Source organism: Gavialis gangeticus, unplaced genomic scaffold, assembly GCF_001723915.1.
Source record: "Gavialis gangeticus isolate Ggan-Ray unplaced genomic scaffold, GavGan_comp1, whole genome shotgun sequence".
NCBI classification, from domain to species: Eukaryota; Metazoa; Chordata; order Crocodylia; family Gavialidae; genus Gavialis; species Gavialis gangeticus.
In genome coordinates, this window is record NW_017729032.1 from 248123606 (window position 1) to 248146280 (window position 22675).

At 46.3% G+C, this 22675-nt stretch overlaps 1 protein-coding gene across 1 annotated transcript in view; it reads right to left on the reverse strand.

Moving 5' to 3' along the window:
* Positions 1–262: 262 nt before the first annotated feature.
* Positions 263–22675, reverse strand: part of ILDR2 (immunoglobulin like domain containing receptor 2) — a 60208-nt gene continuing 37795 nt past the window's right edge. The window contains exons 6-11 of the mRNA XM_019523906.1: positions 13906–14052; positions 12969–13145; positions 7703–7816; positions 5242–5452; positions 3956–4619; positions 263–2619 (exon numbers count right to left, since the gene is read on the reverse strand). Of these exons, the coding sequence (XP_019379451.1) occupies positions 2584–2619; positions 3956–4619; positions 5242–5452; positions 7703–7816; positions 12969–13145; positions 13906–14052 (1349 nt within the window). The 3' untranslated portion in view covers positions 263–2583. The remainder of the gene's footprint in view (positions 2620–3955; positions 4620–5241; positions 5453–7702; positions 7817–12968; positions 13146–13905; positions 14053–22675) is intronic.

Consider the following 22675-nt stretch of genomic DNA (forward strand, 5'->3'; position numbering starts at 1 on the left):
GAGTATGTGTCTTAGCACCACCAGTCCTACCTAGTGTGCTTCTGGGTAAAGTCATCTTGATCAGGTACTCCAACAAGCTAACTGCCTACTCTTTTGCCTCTTTTAAGTTTCAGATAAGAAGTATGGCAATATGTGTGGAGAGCTGCTAACGTTGGGAAGATAAAAGTGTGATATTCTAAACCTACTAAATCCTTGTCCTTGCAACTTTCCGTAGGTGGTGATTAAATGTCCTGAAATATCAGCGCAGAGCGACTACAACAAATCCATTTAAACAGTCAAAAGTATGTTGGTTTTAATGCACAAGATTACACTCAGAGGTTTGGATTAAATAAACCAGAGATTTGATGTCAGGGGAAGGTAAAACTGCATTCCAATCTCTAGAGTGCTTTTGCAAATACAGGTGTCCACAGGATTTTAAAACCCTGTCTCTCCTCCCTCCTGACATGGTACTGGCTGCTAAAGCACTTTCAGGTTACCACCCATAATGACCTCTGGGACTGTCAGAAAGGACACAGTGAGATGAGCAACTTTGACCTTCTAGCCCTTATTTAATATGCATGAGTGTGGGAAGATCAAATGCTGTTGGGGGTTTTTTTCTGGGAATATATACTAAAGAGGAGCAGAGGAGGAAATACTTTTTTTACATTTATTCTCTCTAACAAGAACACAGAACAAATCCAGCTGGACAGTGTGTGCTTGCACAGTGATCTCTTTCTTTCCAGGGCAGACCTCAAACTGGGATTTACAAAAATACTATCAATACAAGGACCTGGGAGGAAGGAGAACAGATCTGTTCCCTGGCACATGGTCCACAGCCCCCATTTCCAGCTATGGCAAAAAGTAGCAGCAACATCAGATCCCCAGAGACTGACCTCCATTGTTCTCAGTGAAGCATGGGGCAGTAATGGGGCAGGGGAGGCGATTAAGTATATAGCAAGAAAAGTGCAAATCCAAAAGTAAGTATGTAAGTCGCAAGGAACTGTGACTACGTTAACAGACAGACACTGACAATCAGTCTGTCTGAGGTCCAGTCCTTCACCAGTGCCCAAAATAGGGACTGTTAATGAGGGTTTAGCAACAGATTTAAGGCCAATAGCTTCTGAGGTAGAAAGAAGGCTGTGCATCACAGGCTCCCCATCCTACTGATGTGAGGTGCCATTCATTTCTACCGCAGCACATGGCAAGATACTGGACCTTAAAATCATATCCTGATCTCCATCTTACTTTCTCCCTCCACAAGAATTCCATTATGATTTTGGTGAGTAATGACTGCATTGTAGTCCTTGAAAGCAGGAATGTCATGCTTCCAGATGGCATGAAGTGCTCGCTTCTAAATTCAGCTGTTCCTCAGACATTAGCCACAAAAATCATGTTAAGACTGAAATGGATGAAATGATAGTAACTGGAAAGAGGCTGAGGTTTAAAGCACATGTTTCATCCAAATATTCTTTTGTTCAGGATTGTTTCATTGTTGCTCTACTGAATATCCTGGCACCTGACCAGGAGGGAATAATGCTGATCTTATAGAAGTAAGACCCATGGCTTCTATTTCTTAGCATAATTTTCTCTTTCTTCCTTCTTTCAAACAAAAGACCCCTAACCCAGGGAGACATGATGAAACTGCAAGCAGACCACTGACAGAGATGGAGCTCTGGTTAGGATACAATCAAGCAGATAACCAGCTGAAGCTTTATATGGTCATAGCTCAGCTGCAAGGAAACACAAACTCATTGCAACAAACAGCGATGGGGGTGGGGCACCAAGTGATGCTCTCATTACAATAAAATCTACTTGGATCCACTTTCAAAACAGTACACTGATTTTACTTGCAGCTCCTATCACTGAATGAATAGGAAGAAAAATATCAAACAAATCAACCACATTTGTTTCTCTCCCTGCTCAGCCCTTACCATGGTTCACACACACATCATTAAAAATCAGTATTTTCCTAGAGAGTTCCCAAGAGGTGCATATTCCCTTTCACAATTTTCAGGGAACAGGGACCTTGTCATCTTTAGGTCACCTGCAGCTGTTAGAATGACACCCTCTGTCAGCTTGGGGGAAGGGGAGGTAGTCCCCAGCTCTTGGCATGACACAGCAAAGGCTCTGAGTGTGAGAGGTACAGAGAGAAGTTCCCTCTAAACACAGGACAGAGGAAACAGTGAGGGAGAGTGACAACCTGCTCTTAACATGGGATAGGGCATTCTGGGTAAGAGACCCAAAGAAAACCCTGCTTGCAGTTCAGCTCTTTTGGGATAAGAAGTATGGACACAGCTGCCTTCCAGTGTGGGACAGAGAGGACTCTGGGGACGAGAATGCCAAACAGAGCCCTGTCCTTATTTATTTTCCTGGCAGACTCCTCCAGAGTCAGTGGGGTGAGTGCTGTTGGTTGTCAGTGGGGTGAGTGCTGCTGGTCGGAGTCCATCTCTAAAGAAGGCTTCTACTACCCTGATGAAACACACAACTGAAACAGTGTCCACAGCTGGTGGCTGCAAAGGTTCCTTGTGGCTCATGGCTGTGTATCTCGTCCCTGCGGCCAGCTCATGGTATCCAGTCCATCAACACAACTCTTCCACGGCAGCATCAAACCACAAGGGACATCCTGGTCGGAAAATCGTTCTGAAGGAAAGACAGAGAAAAATGAAACCATCAAATCATGAGTTAAACAAGGAGAGAGGTATAGCTTTGGCAGGACCTGCACAACAGGGTGAATGGCATTCATTTTGCCATTGTGCACTGAAGGTGCTTGCCGCCAGGGGTAAGAGCAGGGCAGCCTCCATTGTGCTGCAGCTGCCGTTTGCATCTCAATTCTCTCCCTTCTGTGCGTGCACAAATTCTCTCTCTCTCTCTCTCTCTAACAAAGCTCATTGGCATTAACCATGCCGCCTCAGCTGCAGGGCAGATTTGGGAAGGGGGGGCAATCAACACTTCCAACCCAATGAAAGATTTCATAACTCTTACTAACAGATAGACCCAGAGATTTACCCCCACCCCATCTCAGGTGATTGTTTAGCATGCACATATGCATGTGTATTTGCATGTGCACACAGACACACACACCAGTCCATATGCAGATCTTTAACTTAGCATCTTGTTACACATTCCATTTCCTTTCTTCATGCCTCAGCCCACAAAAATGGGGACCCTTAACTCTCATTTAATATTGGCATGGCCTGCAATTTCACTGAATGCTCTTCCTACTACAATGCTACTGACCCATACAGCAACAATCCCAAGCTTTTTGGACCCCTGCAAATGCTCACTATGTCTCATCACCCCCATCTGATCCTCAAACTCTTAACTGCAAAGGATGAAAACCTATGTAATCAACAGACCACTTACCATGGCTTGGTGCAGACCACTGGCTGGGAACCACTGCCATAGCTAGTGTCCTGTGTCCACCTACACACGTATGATTACCCTAGGTCAGGGGTATCAAACACATCAGATGTGCCAGCCAAATGAGTGACATGGGGCCAGTCCACAGGCCAGATCAGGCTCACAGACCAGGCCCACTTGCCATGGGCAGCACAGGCACTGTGTGCAGGCCAGTCTGGGCTGTGCCACATGTTGCATGCAGGTCCAGTCCAAGACCCAGGGGCAGCACTATGGTCTGGTCAATAGCACTCCACAGGCTGTATCTGGCCTGTAAGCCATATCTTTGACACCACTCCTCTACGTCCATATAACTACTCTTTCCTCCTACCCTACTCCAGCATGACTGGCTAGAGCTCAGAGCTGTCAATCCCTGCCTCCCTACAGTGTGATCGCCTTAAGGGACCACCTTCTGATGCATCCCCTCACATGTTATCCCCAACCTGGTATTTCCCCACCATGGTGCCAAACTCCATCCCTTTCCTGGGGTTCCCCCTCGGCCCCAGGCTCTAGATAGAATCCCCTGCCTGGTAATCCCAGCTCAGCCTATTTGGACCAGGAGCGTCAGACATGGCCTCACTGTTTTCTTGGGCTCCTTTTTCCTCTTCTTGTCTGAGGCGTTGAGGTAGGCCTGGTCCCTGCTCCTGTATGAAGGGCCCCGGCTCAGCTCCCTCTCACTGTATGGGGGTAGGGTGTCCTCTCCTTCTTCCTGCTGTGGTGGCTGTTGCTGCTGCCCTGCTTTGTAGGTGGATGGTGGTGACCAGGCATAGTATGTTCCCCCCCTCTGGCTGGGCTGCGAGCTCAGCTTTGAGGGAGTCTCGCTGTGTTCACCACTCTCATCATAGCTCCGTGACTTCCTCTCCAGGACGCTGCTGAGGTAGGAGTGGTCATACTTCTGGCTCCCTCCAGGCGTCCGGCTCACCAGCCTAGGTAGGTGCTTCTCCTCATGAGCCCGTCTCCTGGGTGGGCTGTAAGACCAGCCTCGATCCGAGTCTGTCAATGGCTCTCGGTTCCCCCTACGCTTGCTGTAGTACTCCTCTGAGGTAGTGTCCTGGTGCTGCACTGCTCCACCTCGCCCCCCTCGGGACTCCGACCTCTCAAAGCGCCGGGACTCCTGGCCATCTGTCCGCCGGGTGCGCTGGCTGTAGGATTCTGCGAAGGCTGCGAGCTCATCCATGGAGACAGCTGGTACTCCCACAGAGAAACTCTTCCTCGACAGCATTTCCGATTTCGATTTCTGCTGGCTGCAGGAGAGAAAAGAAAACATTAGATGCAGCATGTGACCTCCTACTGAGGCTAAGAGGAAGAAACATGTTATTCCCTTGCACTGCAGCAAATTTTAAGTGAATAATGTGTCATGCACCACATTTATAGCTCATCTGGGGAGAGGTATCCCAAAGTTGCCCTTGAGATATAAAGGACTGAGGTGCTGACACTGTGAGGAAATTCCCAGGGTATGAGAGTCTGAATTATACTGTACTCTAGGGACCAGAGGGCAAGACCCTTGGACCAAGACTGGGAGTGGTTTCTGTTCATGTGTGCTGGGCATTTATTGCACTCACAGTAAAGAGGCAGTGCAATTCCTAGAAGTCTCACCATGCCAGGAGAACAGTGGATGGATTTCCTGGCCTTATACATTATTATCAAATATTTATCATCTAGTTCTCTCACACGGAAAGGGGAAGGTGTTTGGTTTCCCCCAGGAGGATCAGCTAATCAGCGCTGTGGGAACCAGATCAATCCCTGGCCTGCGTCCCCTCTGCTTTGCCAGGCAAAAACAGAACCAAAGGAAGTTCCAGTGTCTCAGACCTTTCTTCCTTCCCCTTTTCCCAGCTAGGTCACTGGCCTCTTGAGCACAGCACTCACCTGTGCCGGAAGCTGTCCCTCTCCTCCCTGTAATCGGAGACAGCCTGTGACCTCGAGGTGCCACCCCCACCGATCACCCCTGCCCAGTACTCTGCATCACCATCCAGATCCCCGGCCGGAGGGAGCGGCTTCCTTCGCACCTGGCGGTAAGGCTGACAGAAGTTCAAGTCCTCCTCATGCAGGGAACTGAGCTCAGAGATGGTGTTGTTATCTGCAGGAAACCAGGTAGACACACAGATGCACATCACAGATGGGACAAGTGTTTGAGAAGACAGTGAGATCATGGTGGGGCTGGAAGAAGCTAAACCTCCCTACCATAACAAACAGAATCAGTCTCAAAGCCCCTGCCTACTCCATTTCTCCTCAGCATGTGGATCCTAATGGAATATGGATCGTGTCTCAGAACAATTTGGAGAATGCCCCTGGCATGGGGTCCTCGCCCATCTCCACCCTGGTTGGGTGTTCTGCTTTGTATAACTGGAGTGCAACACCCCCTCCCTGCCCCTTCTCCCTCCCCCCTGTAAGACAAGAGTGGCTCTAGACTTGGTCTGACCAGTCAAGCTAAAGCAAAATCAGCCCCCTCAAAAATGATTTGGACTCTCCCTTCCACCTCCAGTCTGCTGAATGGCTGTCAATCTCCACTCCGTCAGGAGCAATGACATCTGGATTCCTGACATTCCAATCTGGAGATGGTCTTTTTATAGTAGATCTTGTGGGTGGAAATGGCAACATGCTCAGTTCTGATGACTGTTTTAGAATGATATGTAATTTTTTAGTTTCTCCTAATCTGCACAAAGCTGTGATTAATGCCATTCCCCTCAACCCTTACCTCCACTGATTGAGTCACGTCTGTGACTGTCAGGTTCTAAATTCATCCCTGTACAAATGCCTGAAGCTTGGACAAGCTCAGTGCATAAGCTAATAATAAAAGCTACAAGGGTTTGTTTTTTTTTTAAATATCATCTGTGCCTTGGATGATATTTAAAAAAATACCTTGGAATTCCAGGACTCCTCATGGCATTGGGTCAGAGGAATCATTGCAACGCCTTTTGTCTTTCTTGGCTTTTTCATACGCAATACTGAGGGGTCTGGGTTGTATTTATTCATTTTTAATGTAAGCTGATGCCTTGCACCAGCCTGTCTGAATCCTGGGTTGCCAGGTGCAGCCTCAAATATGGGAGAAGCCATGTTTCTCACCAGCCAAATGAAATCCTAGGAACTAAAACAAAAGGCCTCCCTCTTAATGGAGCAGGCCCATAAAGCCCAGCATGCACCGCATTGCAGGAGACAAAGAATGAACAGAGAGAGGCAGAAACACAGCTCACTAGGAATTCTAGGAAGCGATGGATGCCACCAGTGGAACCCAGTCTAGATGCCTGTCACGCCCACCAACTGAAGTCTTCTGAACATAGAAGAAGTTTGGTATAGGGAGCTGAGTTACAAGCTTCACCCACACCCCACATACATTGCCCTACCAATATACCACAATCCCAATCTGGAAAGATCATTGCTGAGAGCTTGCTTCTGCCACTCATATTCATAGGTTAAGGGTAACATTTACTAAGAGGAAGTTTGTAGGTCAGCAAATAAAGAATTAAAGTTCCACAAATAATCTTAGTTCTGAACCTGCATCCTTTCCATCCTCAGCCTCTTCACAACCAACCCCTTCACCTGTAATAGTTCCACTGCCATGGCATGATACTAGCAATATGAATGCAACCCCGCCCCCATCAGACAGTAAATGCTAATACACAAACTGCTTCTGACCTGTCCCAGATGGCCCAGGGTCCCCAGTTGTCTCCAAAGTGACAGCAAGAATGAATGACTCCTGACAGATTCAGAAAGCAATCTTACCATCTCATGTCCATTCTATTTGCAAAGCAGCACTCAGTCCAAACTACGTTTCCCACAATACATTATGGCTCTAGCCCACCACAATATATAGCTGTTTTACAACAATAGTGGCTCTGTGCCTTCGGAAAATAATATAGGTCTGTAATAAATCTCTTATAGTGAGACACGGTCTCAGACTCACATCTCCAGTTGCATCCTATCTATGAGAATGGGCCTGGTTCTCCTGTTGCATCCTAGACATGAGAATAGGACCAGATTAAAAAAAAAAAAAAGAAAAGAAAAAGAAAAAAGGTGGCAAAAGTTGGGGACCTAATGCCTTATCTAGACACTTGAATAAAAGGCTAATTTTTCAAATGGATTGAATATCCAGAAGCTTCTAGTGACTTCAGTGAGAGCTGGTAGGTAAGCACTAGCAGCAGTTCTGAAAATGAGGCCTCACTTTTAGTGGCTAAAATGGACTTAGCCTAAATCTAGGAATCCTAAGTTTGAGAAGAGTGGAGCCAGCAGCTCTGAGATCAAGTTGTCCGTAGAACCTAAAACATGAACTTCTAGTGCCTATGAATGTAGTTTCATCTCTGAGAAGAGTCAAACAATGCCTATTTCTCACATCGCTCTCGCATCCTCCTAGCTGGGTCAAACTGAGCCAGTTCTTTCTCAACGTAGTACAGCACCTTCATGGAGTCCCTCTCCTTGTCGGTCTGGATCCTGTATCCCTTGCGGACTGTGGGGAGAAGAAAAAAAAACACTCAGAAGACAGACCTTGTGAGCAACAAAGAGACTTTTAACTTAGATATCCCAATTTCTGTAGCGGTACACCAGCTCTTTGAAAACACAGGAGTCAGTCGCACTGTCCTTGCCTCAACAGAAATTAAAAGCATCTTCACATAAGGCTGAGCAGTTTGCTGCTTATAAAGTCTGCAGCAAAAGCAAAATGTGTTTAGAAAACACCAGCAGGTACAACAACAAAATGCACCAACAAAATATCACTGAGAAAAGGTTAATCTAACCACCCAGGCTCTCACAGGAGAAAAAGGAACAGACTTCCCATAGCTCCAGAGGCCTCCTAATAGTTGCAAGCCCTCAGGAAAAGACCTGTTGTGGCAGCAGGGGACTGATCATGGCAGAACTCACTTCTGCCATATCCAATACTCCACTCACAGAAAGGCCAGTGGGATTAGCTCCTAAGTAGCTCTGACCTGGCCTGAAGCCAGGTGAGAGAGAAGTCAGGGAGCTGCCAGTGGCTCTCAACAGCTTTCTCCCACTGTTCCTTGCAAGTTCTACTCATATAGGCTGGAAAATATGTCCCAATGTGTCAGAAGTTTGAGAAAAAATAACTGCATATAGAACTCAATGATGAATTAATAGGAGGATCTTATAACTGGGCTGATCTTTGCAACTGGGTTCCTCTAAAACTGCTTGCTGTTGCATTCTGTACTTACTGTATTTTGTACAAAATACAGTGCTCAGTTATATATAGTAAGCAGCTGGCTCCCAGCTACTTCACAAACAGGGGGGTGTTATCACTTTGCTTTTTGGGGCATACAGCCTCCTTTTCCATCTGAACAACTCCTTGGCTCTGTCTCCTTTCTGTCCCCTGTGGATTTCTGCAGGAATTCCCCACACTCCTGCAGAAATGAGCATGGAGACCATAACTGAGAGGCACTTACTTGTACAGAACACATTGTGAGGAGGGATTTTTGTGCACTTCCTCTCCTCCTTATGAACTCAGCAACTGAAGGATTACAATACCCAGGTCTTCAAAGAGTCTCAAGAATACAAACCCAACACCCATCCTAGCAAGGGAAATGCTCAAGGAAATAAGAAGAGGTTTGACCAGTCCGAAAAGTTTGGTTATCTTGCACTAGAACTGAGCAGGGCATTTGGTTTGGATTTATCATACTCATTGGTTGTGCACCCAACAGACATTGTGTGCACATCCATCTATATTCTGATTTTAAACAGCATTGCTTTAAAAGCTTTATTGTATTACCTGATATGGTGATTTTTATTTTAAGGCATATTGCTCAACCTGCACAAGCTGGATTTAGCTTTATTTGGCAAACAGATTCCAAGTCACTTTCTATCCTAAACTGAAGTCCAGTGTCACTGGGTATTGGACAATAGTAGGCAAATCCATTTTAAAAATAGTTACAGTGGCAGCAGGTGGATTGAGTCCCATAATTACTCTGTGAAGTGCTTTGAGATGAGAGCATGTTACTGTCCATTTGTAAAGTACAGAACTCTAAATATTAAATTATGATCTTTTGTAAAGTAAATAACTAAATATTAAATTATGATCTTGTGCATGTGTACGTAGTACAGGTAATTAGATGCTTAAGAGGTAACAGGACTCTTTAAAATACCGTTTTCAGTTTGCCACTATGACACTTATGTAGCTCAGTCAATGGAAATTTAGAATTCTGCTGCTCTACTGTGCTCTATTATCACAATAAAGTGTACATTTAATGACTGTACATGAATACAGTAATTTACAGAATTCACAAGAGATGCTACCCCTGCCTTCCAGTGCTTTTTTTGTTACATCTTTCTAAGTGGATTTAGTTCTGGGAAAAGGGGTTAGATTGACAGCTCTAGAAACTGAAGCCTTCTGTTGAACTGACATAACAGGTACAACCGTAGCACGTTTTCCAGCTCTGCCCTACCACTGGGCCTGAATTCTGGAGTGAAAAGTGTCAGCAAAGGAGCAATTATTGATGCTTTTTCTGACATGTCTATGAACCCCCGCTTTACCCTTTTTGTGTTGTGTCAGGGTTGACCATGTAGTTTTGCTAAGAGATTAGACAATGGATTTGTATGGGATGGTTTGGATAGAGATGATCCTGCCTCAGAGAGGGGGTTGGACTAGAAGACCTCTGAAGGTCCCTTCCAGCCCTACTACTCTAGGATTTTATGAAGTGGGTGAAACCCACCACCTTATGTCCATCATTTTGGAATGACACCAAGTCACTGATGACCTTTGTTAAATTCAAACTGGGGGTTTCCAGGCTCTATCTTACATTGCACTTCCAGGGCCATTATTCATTCTGTGGTTGTGCCAAATATCAATTTGGGTAATATCTATAGCTCCTCAAATTGATAAGAAAATAGCCAGCCTTAATAAACTTCTTGCTTGACTTACTACAGCACTTTAAAAGGGAAATTAATTTTCTGGCTAATTCCGTAAGCATCCATAAATTAATACTGGAATTATGTTTGTTAAGATGTTCAGGGGAAACACAGATAATATTTCCATTCCAGCTAGTTTCTATGAGTCTGACTCAGCAGATTGTACTTCAAATATGCCACGTCCTCCACTTACCAACTCTCTTATTGGGTTTTTTGCACAGTCCCAAAGTACTAAAGCCTCACAGACTTTACAAAAAAGGATTTATATTTCTGTACCAATTTTAAAGATAGGGAAACTAAGGCACAAGGAAGCGGAAGTTAAAAAGCTTAACCAAGATCACACACCAAATCAACAAGAATACACCCTTTCCCTACCCACTTGGGGCAGTATGAAGAACTCAGTCTTCCTCTGTTCTGAGTGATACAGTATGGGCTACTGGTTACAGCATAAGATGAGGTATCTTTCTTCGATCCCATTCCTTATTCAATTGCTGGCTCACTGTGTCACCTGGGACAATTAATTTAACTTTTCCATGCTTCAGTCTGTCTGTCTACAAAATGGGATCTGGTATCATTCCACCCTGTAGGTCTTTTCTCTTTAACCTCTTCTAAGCATGCAAGCTCTTTGGGGAAGATGCCAACTTTTGCCCCTGTGTTTGCACAGCCCCTAGCACAAGCAGGTCTTGATCAATGACTAGGCACTGTTGCAAGACAAGTTATAATATCAATAATTAATTGTAATAATAATAGACCTCCTACTGTCGTTCATCATACATGTGCAAAATCTTTTAAATCAAGTAGGGGCTTAAAAGTAAAGAGCTTTTTCGTTCACCTTTAAAATGTTTCCAGCTGGCAATTTTTAAGCAGGCACTTGTACCATGTCAAAGACCTAGAGTCTCATAAAGCTCTAATTCTTTTGAAGGGGCTGGGAGAGGGCTGAAAACCAGTTGTTCTATCACAAGAGTGTGCAGTGAAACTTTTGAAAGCATGCATTGACTTTTTTGGATGAAGGCTCTGCTCCCTGACTCTTAAGCAACCCCCAGTGCTCCCATGACCAGTGCTGCATTCTACATGCAGTAACATTTACAGGAAAAATTATTAGATACTGAGCTGATGCCCAATGTGTTCTGACAATGACTTTTTAATGGGAATGCTTCTGCTTTGGGTCAGTGCCTGATTTATTTTCTAATTTTAAGCACTGTACTCTAGCTGTTTTTGTCAGTGATGAAACTATGCTTCATCAGCTCATTTTAGTTTTTGATTTGGGCAGAGAAATGTACAGGTTATTGAAGGCGAAGTTTCTGATGGTTCCAAAAATGTATGTACACTGATGAGGGGAAAAAGTGGTAGAGGTCTATTAAGAAATCTGTATCCCTGCGTGAACTGGTTAATTGCCTTTTCAGTGGTGTCATTATAATATGACATCATGATAACATTTAGCATTTGATAACTGCTGCTTACATTCCTCCTCCCCAAATGCATCCTGCAGTTTTAAATGACAACAGGCCTCTTTTCCATGTGTCATCCTAAATTGTCATGTAGTGTTGTAGTATGCTGAGAAACAGCTGCTGTGCTGTTCTCCAGAGGTGACTCTCAGTAGTGGCTGAAGCGGCTCAGCTTGGTAGAATAGACACAATAGAGAAATGCTATAAACTTGCTGCTGATCCAGTCCCAGATCTAATTTCAAGTTCGTGATCCTCATCTTTAAAGTCCTGCATGACCTGAGACCTGACTATATCAGAATTCCTGTTGCTGTGCTCTCCATCCTATAAACTACATTCTGGGAGATGGGAGCTGATAAATGCTAGACTCTCGGGTGTGGAGGCAAGAGGCTGGGTCTGTGTATGTATGTCAGTATACATGGCTAAGGGAAAGGGGTAGCCTGAGCCATACAACTGCTTACCTTTGGAGACCATGGCAATTCCCATTTTACTGATGCAGGTGCTGAGCTACAAAGTGGCTAAGGGTGTGTGCATACTGCTCAATGACAGGACAGGAAGCTGCATACCAAGACGTGCCATATACCCTTCACACATCCTCCCTCCCAAACTGGACATAGTATAGCCACTGAACACGTGCCAGAAAGAGCTTCCTGGCCCATGTGCAGCACCACCCTGAAGTGGCTTATTGCTTTTGGCTCTGAAGGTAGCATGCTTGGAGCCAGCATAGAGTGTCTCGGTCTCTGCTGCCTGGCATTAATAGGGCACAGACATATACACTGAAAGACTTGCCCTAAAGCAGGGCTGTTCAACTCGTGGCCTTTTAAACTGTGACCTGCAAGCTTTGTCAGAGCAATTGCTGGAACCGCTGTACTGGCACCACTCCAGAAGCCAGGGGAGGATACTGCTGCCACTCACCCCTTTGCCTTTGCCCACCAACAAATTTGGGTACTTTGGTCACCACTGATGACTCAAATCAATAGCAGGAGAAAAATGGGGAGAAGTGGTGACAGCATTCACACCCTGAATTCCACAGCCATGCCAACAAAGCAGCTGCTGCCCTGCTACCAGAGGTGGGTCACCTGGCCTTTGAGAAGCCCTGAGGGCCAGATCTAACCCACAGGGCCAAAGAAGTTGGACATTCCTACCCTAAAGCATGAATGTGTCAGAACCAGGATGAAAAGTAAGTTTCTCAGATCTATGTTCAGATAGCATTGTTCTCTAAATAAACTAACCCTCCCCCTCCAGCTGCGCTCTACTAAGGACTCTGTTCTGATAAGGTCCCAAGAAAGACAGGTTACAAATTACCATTTTGGCTTCCTCCACTGGAGTCATTTGGGGCTAGGGGAGGGGGATGCGACTTCTCCATCAGCACAGCAGGGGATGGGATGCCAGCTACTGGCACGGTAGGGATGTAGTAAGGACCTGGGATGGAAGTGACAGCAGATGGGTATCCAGCCTTAGCAGCCTTGCCTGCTTCATACACTGAAAAGAAAGCAAGAATTAGTAATGAATCACCTGCCCTGCCCTGCCAGTAGACGCTCCAACAGTACTCTTGCTGCTGCTCTGATAACAGTGACTGCCTCCCTAGCAGCCATCTGTGGCATCATGAATGAATCCACAAGAGCCAGTAGGTTCCTTCCTAAATGGAGTATCTAGAAAATTATTTCTCTGCTGAACACTCCCATCAATCTGTATAATGGAGGGCATTCAGCTTATAAAGAAGGGATGCATTGGATTTCTGATTTGGCTTTGTATCAATTCACTTTGAAAACCAAACTAAGTCTTTCAAGTAGCAAGCTTACTTAAAAGGCTTGTGGGATCTCAGCATGACTTTAGAATGGAACCTGGCTTTGTTGCAGGTGTTTTGCAAAACTCTAGTGGATAGCTACTTTGCACTGTGGGAACATGGCCTCCCCTGGTGTACCCTGCTTGTAATCCCAACACTTTCTAACAAACGGACAGGACTGTGACCTTGGGAGGGGGAATTTCACACTTAAGAGGAACAGACACGGTTGCCAGCACCTCGCTGATAGGAGGGCTCTGGAAATTACATTCTTAATTAACTCAGAGCACTCAACCATTTAAGTACAAGTCAGGTGCTTCACTCCTAATAACTGGCTTTTCTGTCAAGCAGGACAGTGTGTGGGGAGTGTTAAGAGTTTTTCCTCCTGTTCTTCTAGAGAGTAGAAGTGATATGGGGGGAGGTTTCTTCATTTGGTCAGTGCTGGACCTGGTCACTCACATGCCCGTGGACAGCAGCAGGAATCCGGACAGCAGGGGCAACGAACATAGCAGCAACAGCTATGGGGACAGCACTGGCACCAGCAAATCCCAATCAGGAGGAAGAACAGGAAAGCCCCCATGATTATCAGGCCAACAAACACCCACTCTGGAAACAAAAAAAGAAAGAACAGGTGCTAAAAGGCCACAACTTGTTTCAAAGGCAATGGGGACTGCACTTTTCTAGTAGGATGCATTAGGAGAGAACAAACAGGGAGGATAATAAAAGTATTCTTATTTGGTGAGAGTTAAGGAGGCAGGGCCCTCTCCACATGTGAGATGAAAAGGGGGGAAAAGTCAGAGGAAGAAATATGGAAACAGACTCCTTCTGCCCATGATGAATACAGGGGATGCTGGTGGGTGACCAAAATGGAGCGACAAGTCCTGTTCTGTCACTGTCTCTGGACACAGTAGGCAGACCTGTACAAGCTGCAAAGCATGTACCATGAACATTGCCAGCAATTAAAGATTCATTTCCTCCAGCCATGTTTGTGCCCTGTTTGTGTTTGCTCTCCAACAACATTCCAGTCTTAATGATAGTGTAAAACACACTATAATTAGGCTGGTAAATTAGACAGACAAGGCTCTGCTTGCCCCTTCGCAACCAGTCCTAGCCACACAATTACTCTTGTGAATGTGCTGAGAAAACACTACATTCAGGCTCTGTACCCAGTCAGGAACCTGGTAGCAGTCATATTTTTCTATGGCTATTGCCTGCGGCCCAGAAAGGAAAGCATTAAAAATGTCCTAATACTGGTAAGCCATGAGGCCAGTACAGAACAGGTAGCCATGGGAAACAAACCTTGAACTAACTGGCCCCAGGTTTACTCAGTTTAAAGTAACCTGAAGGAGAGAGAGGCCTGACAAGTCAGCCAGGCTCCCAGGGTAGCTGCAATGCATGCAATGGCTGACACGGTTGTGTGGCCAGACAGCAGCTGCTATTTCCTGCCCCTTTCCCCTCCCATGTCATCACCTGGGGATGCTACCCCAGAAACCCTGCTTTAGTTACAGTACTGGAAGGAGAGGTCTTTAACCAAGGATCTTGATCAACAAACTTGAATAAGCTAAGTGAAGTCAACTAGAGTGAGGTCTTGGAGGCATGAATCCAGAAGAAGCCTAGAATTTCTTTGAGTTGGATATGTAAAAATGATCTGGAATATGCATCCTGAGCACAGGGAATCCTTGTAGGGAAGAGCTCCAGACCCCAACTGGATGAATGATCACCTCAGGAAGGTCATTAGGAATAAGAAGAGAGCAGACAAGCTAAAGGTCTACTGAAACCACTGGGCTAGGATAGTTAAGGTACACCAGTTTCTGAATCCAGCATAGATTCATAGTTCCATAGATCGGAAGGGGCTGAAAGGGACCTCGCAAGATCATTGGGTCCAGCCCCACCCCAGTCTAGGCAGAAAAGACAACTGGGGTCAGGTGACCCCAGCAAGGTGACTGTCCAGTCTCCTCTTGAAGATTTCCAGGGTAGGCAATTGTACCACCTCTGGAGGGAGTTTATTCCACAGTCTGGACACCCCAACTGAAGAATTTTTCCTAGTGTTAAACCTGAAACGGTCTTCCAGAAGTTTGTGGCCGTTACTCCTGTTTTTTCCCAAGGGTGCCCTGGTGAACAGCTCTTCACCGAGCCCTTGATGTATTCCCCTGGTGTAGCAGTAAGCTGCTACCAAAGTCCCCTCTCAGCCTTCTCTTTTTTAGGGTGAGGAGGCCCAAGTCCCTCAGGCTCTCCTCATATGGCCCGCCTTGCAAGTCTGATCATACAGGTGGCTCCTCTCTGGACTCTCTCAAGCTTTCCCATGTCCTTTTTGAAGCGCGGCACCCAAAACTGGACACAGTACCATATTTTCATGCATATAGCCCACAGGCTATACATGTTTTTACAAACTTGACAGGTGGGTGCAGGCTATACAAGGGTGCAGACTATGCAGAGTCTTTAGAACAGCATAGCCCATCCCTGCCTGTCCCCAGCTGCGGGCTCCCGCTGCCGCCGCCAGCCACTGCCAGCCGCACTCTGCTGGGCATGGCCGCTGGAACCGGAGCCGGAGCTGGAGCCCGCAGCCGGGGACAGGCTCTGCAGGGGAGGGGAGGGATGAGGAGCTGTGGGCTCCGGCTCCAGCTCCAGCAGCTGTGCCCAGCAGAGTGCGGCTGGTGGCGACAGCAGGGAGCAGGGTTTGCAGCTCGCAGCTCCTCATCCCTCCCCTCCCCTGCAGAGCCTGCAAGCCCAACAGAGCCCACACTTGTGGCCATGTCCTGGGGTGCAGGGAATACACAGAGTATTTTACAAAAACACAATTTTCTGTGGGTTATACATGGGTGCAGGCTATATGCGCGAAAATTGGTACTCCAGCTGCAGTCTCACCAATACTGAGTAAAGCGGAAGAATCGCTTCCTTGGTTTTGCTTGAGATGCATCGGTTGATGTATGACAGAGTATTGTTTGCCCTGCTGGTTACAGCATCGCACTGACAGCTCATGTTCATACTGTGGTCTATTATTATCCTTAGGTCCCTTTCAGTCATGGTGCTAGTCAGTAGGGTGCCACTGAGCCTGTAAGTATATTGGGGATTGTTCATCCCCAAATGGAGCACTTTACACTTTTCAATGTTAAATTTCATCTGGTTTTGATCTGCCCAACTTCCTAGCCTGTCTAGATCTGCCTGTATCTGCAGCCTATTTTCAAGCGTGACCATGCTCCCCCATAACTTGGTGTCATCTGCAAACTTGGCCAGTGAGCTCTTCATCCCTACATCCAAATCATTGATAAAGATGTGGAAAAGCACTAGAGAAAGTACGGACCCCTGAGGGACACCACTGGCCACCTCTTGCCAGGATGACACAGATCTGTTCATCAGACCTCCCTGGGTCCAACCCTGGAGCCAGCTTCCTACCCACCTAACTGTCAAGCAGTTAAGCCCACAATCCTCCAATTTTCCCATGAGAACATCATGGGATACCAGATAAAAGGCCTTTTGGAAGTCTAGATATACAATGTCGATCTCCCCTCTCTTACCCAGGTGGTGAATTACCTGGTCATAGAAGGAGATGAGATTGGTAAGACAAGACCTGCCTGCAACAAAGCCATGCTGGCGGTTGTTCAGAATCCTACCTTCTGCAAGCATATTGCACATAGACTCCTTAATGAATTTTTCCAGGATTTTCCCTTGGATAGAAGTTAGGCTAATTGGCCTACAGTTGCCTGGATCCTCTCTCCTCCCCTTCTTGAAGATGGGCACAACGTTGGCCCTCTTCCAGTCTTCAGGGACCTCCCCTGAGCACCACAAGTTTTGGAAGAGTTTCACCAGAGGTCCTGCTATGTTTTTGACCAGCTCCTTCAGCACTCTCAGATGAAGTTAATTCAGCCCTACTGAATTATAAATGTCTAACTTTTCTAACTGATCACGTACCAGCTCAACTTCAACAGTAGGAAGGCAGCCATTGCCACCATGCCCATTCTGAAACTTACCCAGTATGGTTTTCCCTTTAGTTTGGTAAAATACTGAAGCAAAGCAGTCATTCAGGAGTTCAGTTTTCTCCTGAGTGTTGGTAACTACCTGTCCTGAGTTGTTAAGCAATGGCCCCAAGTTACCATTTGTTTTCCTTCTGTTCTCTACTTACCTAAAGAAAGACTTCTTATTGTCCTTGATTTCTGTTGCTAGCTTAAGTTCTGTCACCGCTTTAGCCTTTCTAATCTGCTCCCTACAAGTGTGGGTCATTGTTGTATAGTCCTCCTTGGGGACTGTCCCAAGCTTCCATTGTTTGTATGCCTCTTTCTTCTTTTTCAAGAGGACCATGATATCCCTATTAAGCCAAGAGGGCTTACCAGCCCTTCTGCTACCTTTTCTCCACATGGGAATGGACTTCTTTTGTGCTTTGAGGATCGTGTCCATCAAAGAAGGCAATGATATGGCCACCTTTGACATCCCAGTCCACATGACCAGGTACCCATTTACAGCTGGGTGGAAGCCTTTGGCATAAGTCCAGAGCAAGGCTTGAACTTATTCTTTCAGGGCTCTAGAAAAACACCTTAATTACTATGCCACCACACCCTATGACAACAAATAAGAAATGGGGAGGGGGGCAGAACCTATTCAATAAAGTTAGCCATGCCATAGATGTCAGGAAGTGAAGTCAAGCCAAATTAGACCTTGCACAGGAAGTTAAAACAAATAGCCAGATAACTCAAAAGACAGCCAGGAAAGAACATGTGGGGCTGCTGTGCAGTGAGGATGGGGAGACAAAGCAAGGGCTGTAAATGTAATCTATCCAATTCAGCAAAGTATTTGGTATAATGCTGCATGGGTAAGTATTAATCAAGCAGGGCAAGCTCAGTACAAAAATCAAAAGGTGGGAAAGGGATAGGGTAAAGCATGTCATGGTTTTTCATTCAGCCCACTCAGTCAAAACATTGAAAAAATAAATTGGTCAGGTCAAACCAAACAGAAATGTTGGGGTTCCTTTTGGCAAAAACTGTTTGTCCAAAATTACTGAAAAAAGTAATTTTGGACAATCAAGATATTTTGTTCAACCCAACACAAAACAGTTTATTTTATTTTTGGGTTGTTCAATAATTTTTAAACTTTTTTTTAAATGTAGGTCAATTTTTAATTAAAAAGGTCATTTGGAAGTGAGAAGTTTCTTTTAAAAACATTAAAATGTTTCAGCATTTCCAAAACAAAGCCCATTATTTAACAATGACCAAGTGAAGTGTTCTGACATTTTTTAAATACCTTCCACCATTATTTGCAACAAGAACTGTTTGTTTGATTAGACCTGAATTTACAAATAGATTTGGTTCTATAACACGTCATTTCTTTTTAAAAATTTACTATAAAAAGAAAATTCTAGTTCTCTCTCACTATAGGTAGCATTAAAAGCAGAAGTAGCAGGCTAGGAGGAGGTAACTCCGAGGTCACTAGTACAGTTCATCAAGGATTGATCTTGGAAATCTTATTTAATATATTCATTAACAACGTTGGCAAAAAAAAAAAAAAAAGACTGTAATGTGCTTATGAAAATTGCTGATAAGACAAGGTTGGAAGGCATTGTCAATAAAGAGGAGGATCTGGGTATCATACAGGAAGAAGTGGATGACCCTAGGGCTAGCCTAACATAAATGGAATTAAATTAAACAGTACAACGTGCAAGGTCATGTGCATGAGGACTAACAAGAATTTCTGCTAAAGGCTGGAAGCTGATCAGTTGGAAATTACTTATGAGGAGAAGGTCCTAGGATTACTAGTTGATCACAGCATAACTATGCATTGCAAATGTGGTATGGCCAGGTAAAAAGCTAATGCAATCCCAGGATGCATCAGGAAAAGTATTTCTGGCAGAGATAAGGAAATATTAATGCCATTATACAAGGCCCTTTTGAATCCTCATCTGGAATGCTGCATACAGTTCTTTTTATCCATGATCAAGAAAGATTCAAAACTCAGACAAATGCAGATAAGGACTGGCAGGATTATCAGAGCCATCTTAGGAGAGGAGTCTAAAAGCGCTTGGCTTCTTTACACTAGCAAAATGAAGGCTGAGGAGATATGATGTATGGTCTATAATTCATTAACCCTGCCAAAATTCATTAGTGGGGTCAACACAATGAAGGGGAAAGAATTGTTTAATTTAATGGGAAGCATTAGCACAAGAAAAGGTGGATATAAACTAGCCACGAATAAATATAGTGTGGAAACCAGAAGAAGGTACCTAATTATTGGAGAAGAAAGGTTCTGGAATAACCTTCCAAAGGGACTAGTGGGGGCAAAAAACCTAGCTACTTTTAAGATGCAGCATGATCGTTTTATGAAAGAGATTATACAATGTGACTGCCTGAAAGGCAGTGGATTGGACTCAAAGACTCAGGAACATACTCTATGCTCTGCTCTTATTTAGAGTTTCCCAGAGGGAAGTGGGTAAGGCAGCATTTCTCAACCTGTGGGTCACAACCCAAAAGTGGGTCACAAGAATATATGAAAGAGTTGTGAACAAACTTTAGAAATGGATCAACAAACTTTAAAAATGGATTCTCCTTTAAAGAAGAAAAGCATGGGGAACTGTGGTTTTCCCTTGCAGGCTGGTAGAGCTCCATCCTGCAAGGGGTTGCTTGGGGCTCCTCCTACTCCATACACCCACCCCCTGCCCCACACACTGTGGGGCTGGGGCCTAGGGGTAAGGGACAGCAGGTCAGGAGTGAGGGGCACTGGGTTTGGACTGGCCATCAATGTTTACAAATGGGTCCTGGTAGAAAAAAGGTTGAGAACCACCGCTTTAAGGTCCTGTGGCTATTTTCCCTGTCCTCTTCTTTTCTATGGTAATTGCATTCATCCAACCAAGGAAAGAAACAATATCACATGACACAAACAATCAGACACAGCTACATGACACAGGTCAATTTCAGATCTCTAGTAGAAAATGCTATTGGTGTCTGTTCACAGTCAAGCCATGAAGGAAAAAAAGCCTATGGAAAAATAATTCCCCAAGTCCAGATAAGGATGGGATCTGCTTTCAGACATTTCAGGAACAGAAAAAGAAATTGGATTCATGACACACACTGTATGTTGCAATAGATCAGTTCTGGCCTAGCTAGTGAGAACGATGTCTTGTATACATGGGTCTTGGGAGTTCAGAAGGACTTTACTGCACACAAAGTCAGGGTCTCATTTTTGTGGTGAGGATACAAAAATAGCAATACTAGATCCATTATCAGACACAAATCTGGGAGTTTATTGAATTAAATCTGCCATTTGTGGCAGGGCACTTGGGGTGCCTGTCACTTTAAGAGGTCAGTCAGCCTGTGGAGCCACGGGCAGGTGGGGGTCAGACCTAACTGCAGAGTCAGCTGACCCAGAGAGTTGGCAGGTGAGGCTAGGCCTATGGAAAGGAGTCAGCTGATGGAAGTGGGGCTGGGCTTAGACAGGGTATAAGCCCAGACCCTGAAACCACAACTTGCAGTAACGTTTTGGGAGCTGGTGAAGGAATATCACCCAGCAGGAAGGCTGCAGCTCCTGAATGCCAGGAAGGAGAATAACATCTGGAGCAGTCTGGAGGTTTGAGTAGGAACTAAGGGGATGGAGGAGGTTCCTGGAGACCCAGAATGGGATACACAGCCTTGAGAGGGGAGCTGAGAGTCTGTGGGTCTATTGAAGGGCCAGGTGAGCCCTCAGCAGGGAACAGAGTGGTTCAGAGACCTACTGAAGGGTCTGGGTGAACCCAGCGAGCGAGGCAGAGTATGGGGGCCTATTGAGGGGTCCAGATGAGCCCAGAAAAGGAAAGGGTTGTGTTAGTGAAAACCTATGAAGGGCTCCAGGTGAGCCCAGAGAGACGAAGTGGTCTATGGAGGGGCCCAAGAGACCCACAGAGATGGGAGGGCTGACAGCCAGAGGACTGACCCTGGGAATCTCAACTGGCCAGTGTGAGGCCAGGGCCCAGGAGGGGCCGAGGGGTGAAACTGACTGCCAGAGCTGGGAAAGCCTGGAGTTCTCAACTGGCCCAAGGTAGGGCCAGGGCCTAGGAAAAGCCGAGGGTCCTTGTGTGACCACAGCCAGGAGGAGGAGGTCAAGGGGCATGCAGCACCCCAGTGAGGGGGGCTAGGAATAGAGTGCAGGACCAAACAGATACAAGGGCCTGGAGAGTGGCCAGGAAAGTAGAAGGCCAAAAGGGTTCAGGGAGAGAGACCAAAGGGGCTGGAAGCCGAGAGAGAGGAGCCAGGAAAGAGACTGAGGCGCCTGGTAGCCCAGGAAGTGGTTACCAAGGTGTCTGACAACCCAAGAGGGGCCAAGAGGGAGACAAAGCAGTCTAGCAGCCCAGGAAGGAACCGTGTGAAGAGGCTGAGGGGTTTGAGCGCCCAGAGTGGGGCTAAAAAAGGCCAAGGAGTCAGAAGGCCCAGGCCTTGACTACAGATAAGATGGTCACTACAATAAGACCACTGCAGCCTCTCACACTCTTTATAACCACTAACATCAAGGTGTGATAGACAGGAGCTGGGCAATTGCTCATAGAGCGGGGCATCACAAAACATTTTGGGGGTAACCTGTGATACCATTCCCTTATCCTCCTCCTGGGAAAGCCATTGTTATCTCTCCACACAGTAATTCTGTATGTGACTAAATCGGGGTGGGCAAAATACAACCGACAGGCTGGCTGCGGCCCACGAGGCCATTCTATCCAGCCTGCAGGGCCCCTAAAAATTTTACAAAATTAACATTGATCTGCCCTTGGTTCCTGTCAAAAATGACAGGAACCAGAGGCAGTAGGACCCAAGGGAAGCCCGGTGGGCTCCTGCAACAGCAGCTGCGGCCCCCCCACTTGCTGCATGGTACCAAGAGCTCGGGCGCTAAGCAGCCCAAAGGCAGCAGTGGCAAACACTGCCCAACGTGGCAAGCAGGGGGGCCACAGCTGCTGCCGCCGCAGCACAGCCCCAACAGGCAAGCCTGGAGCCGGAGCCAGCACGGGGCCCAGGCTGGCAGCGGGGGCAGGTTACAAGCTGGTGCTGAGCACCGGAAAAGCAGCCCCTCCGCTGTGTGCCCAGCACCCCACACTGCAGCTGCTCACAGCCCGCGTGGCACTGCCTGTTCCTGTTCCGGACATTCCCACATGGGCTGCGAGCAGCTGCAGCAGGAAGGACAGGCCATGGGGTAGGGGCAGGGCCACTTTTCCCCCCGCACTCAGCACCAGCTCGTCCCCTGCTGGGGAACGTGGGGTGGGGACTGTGCACTGCCCCCCCCCCCC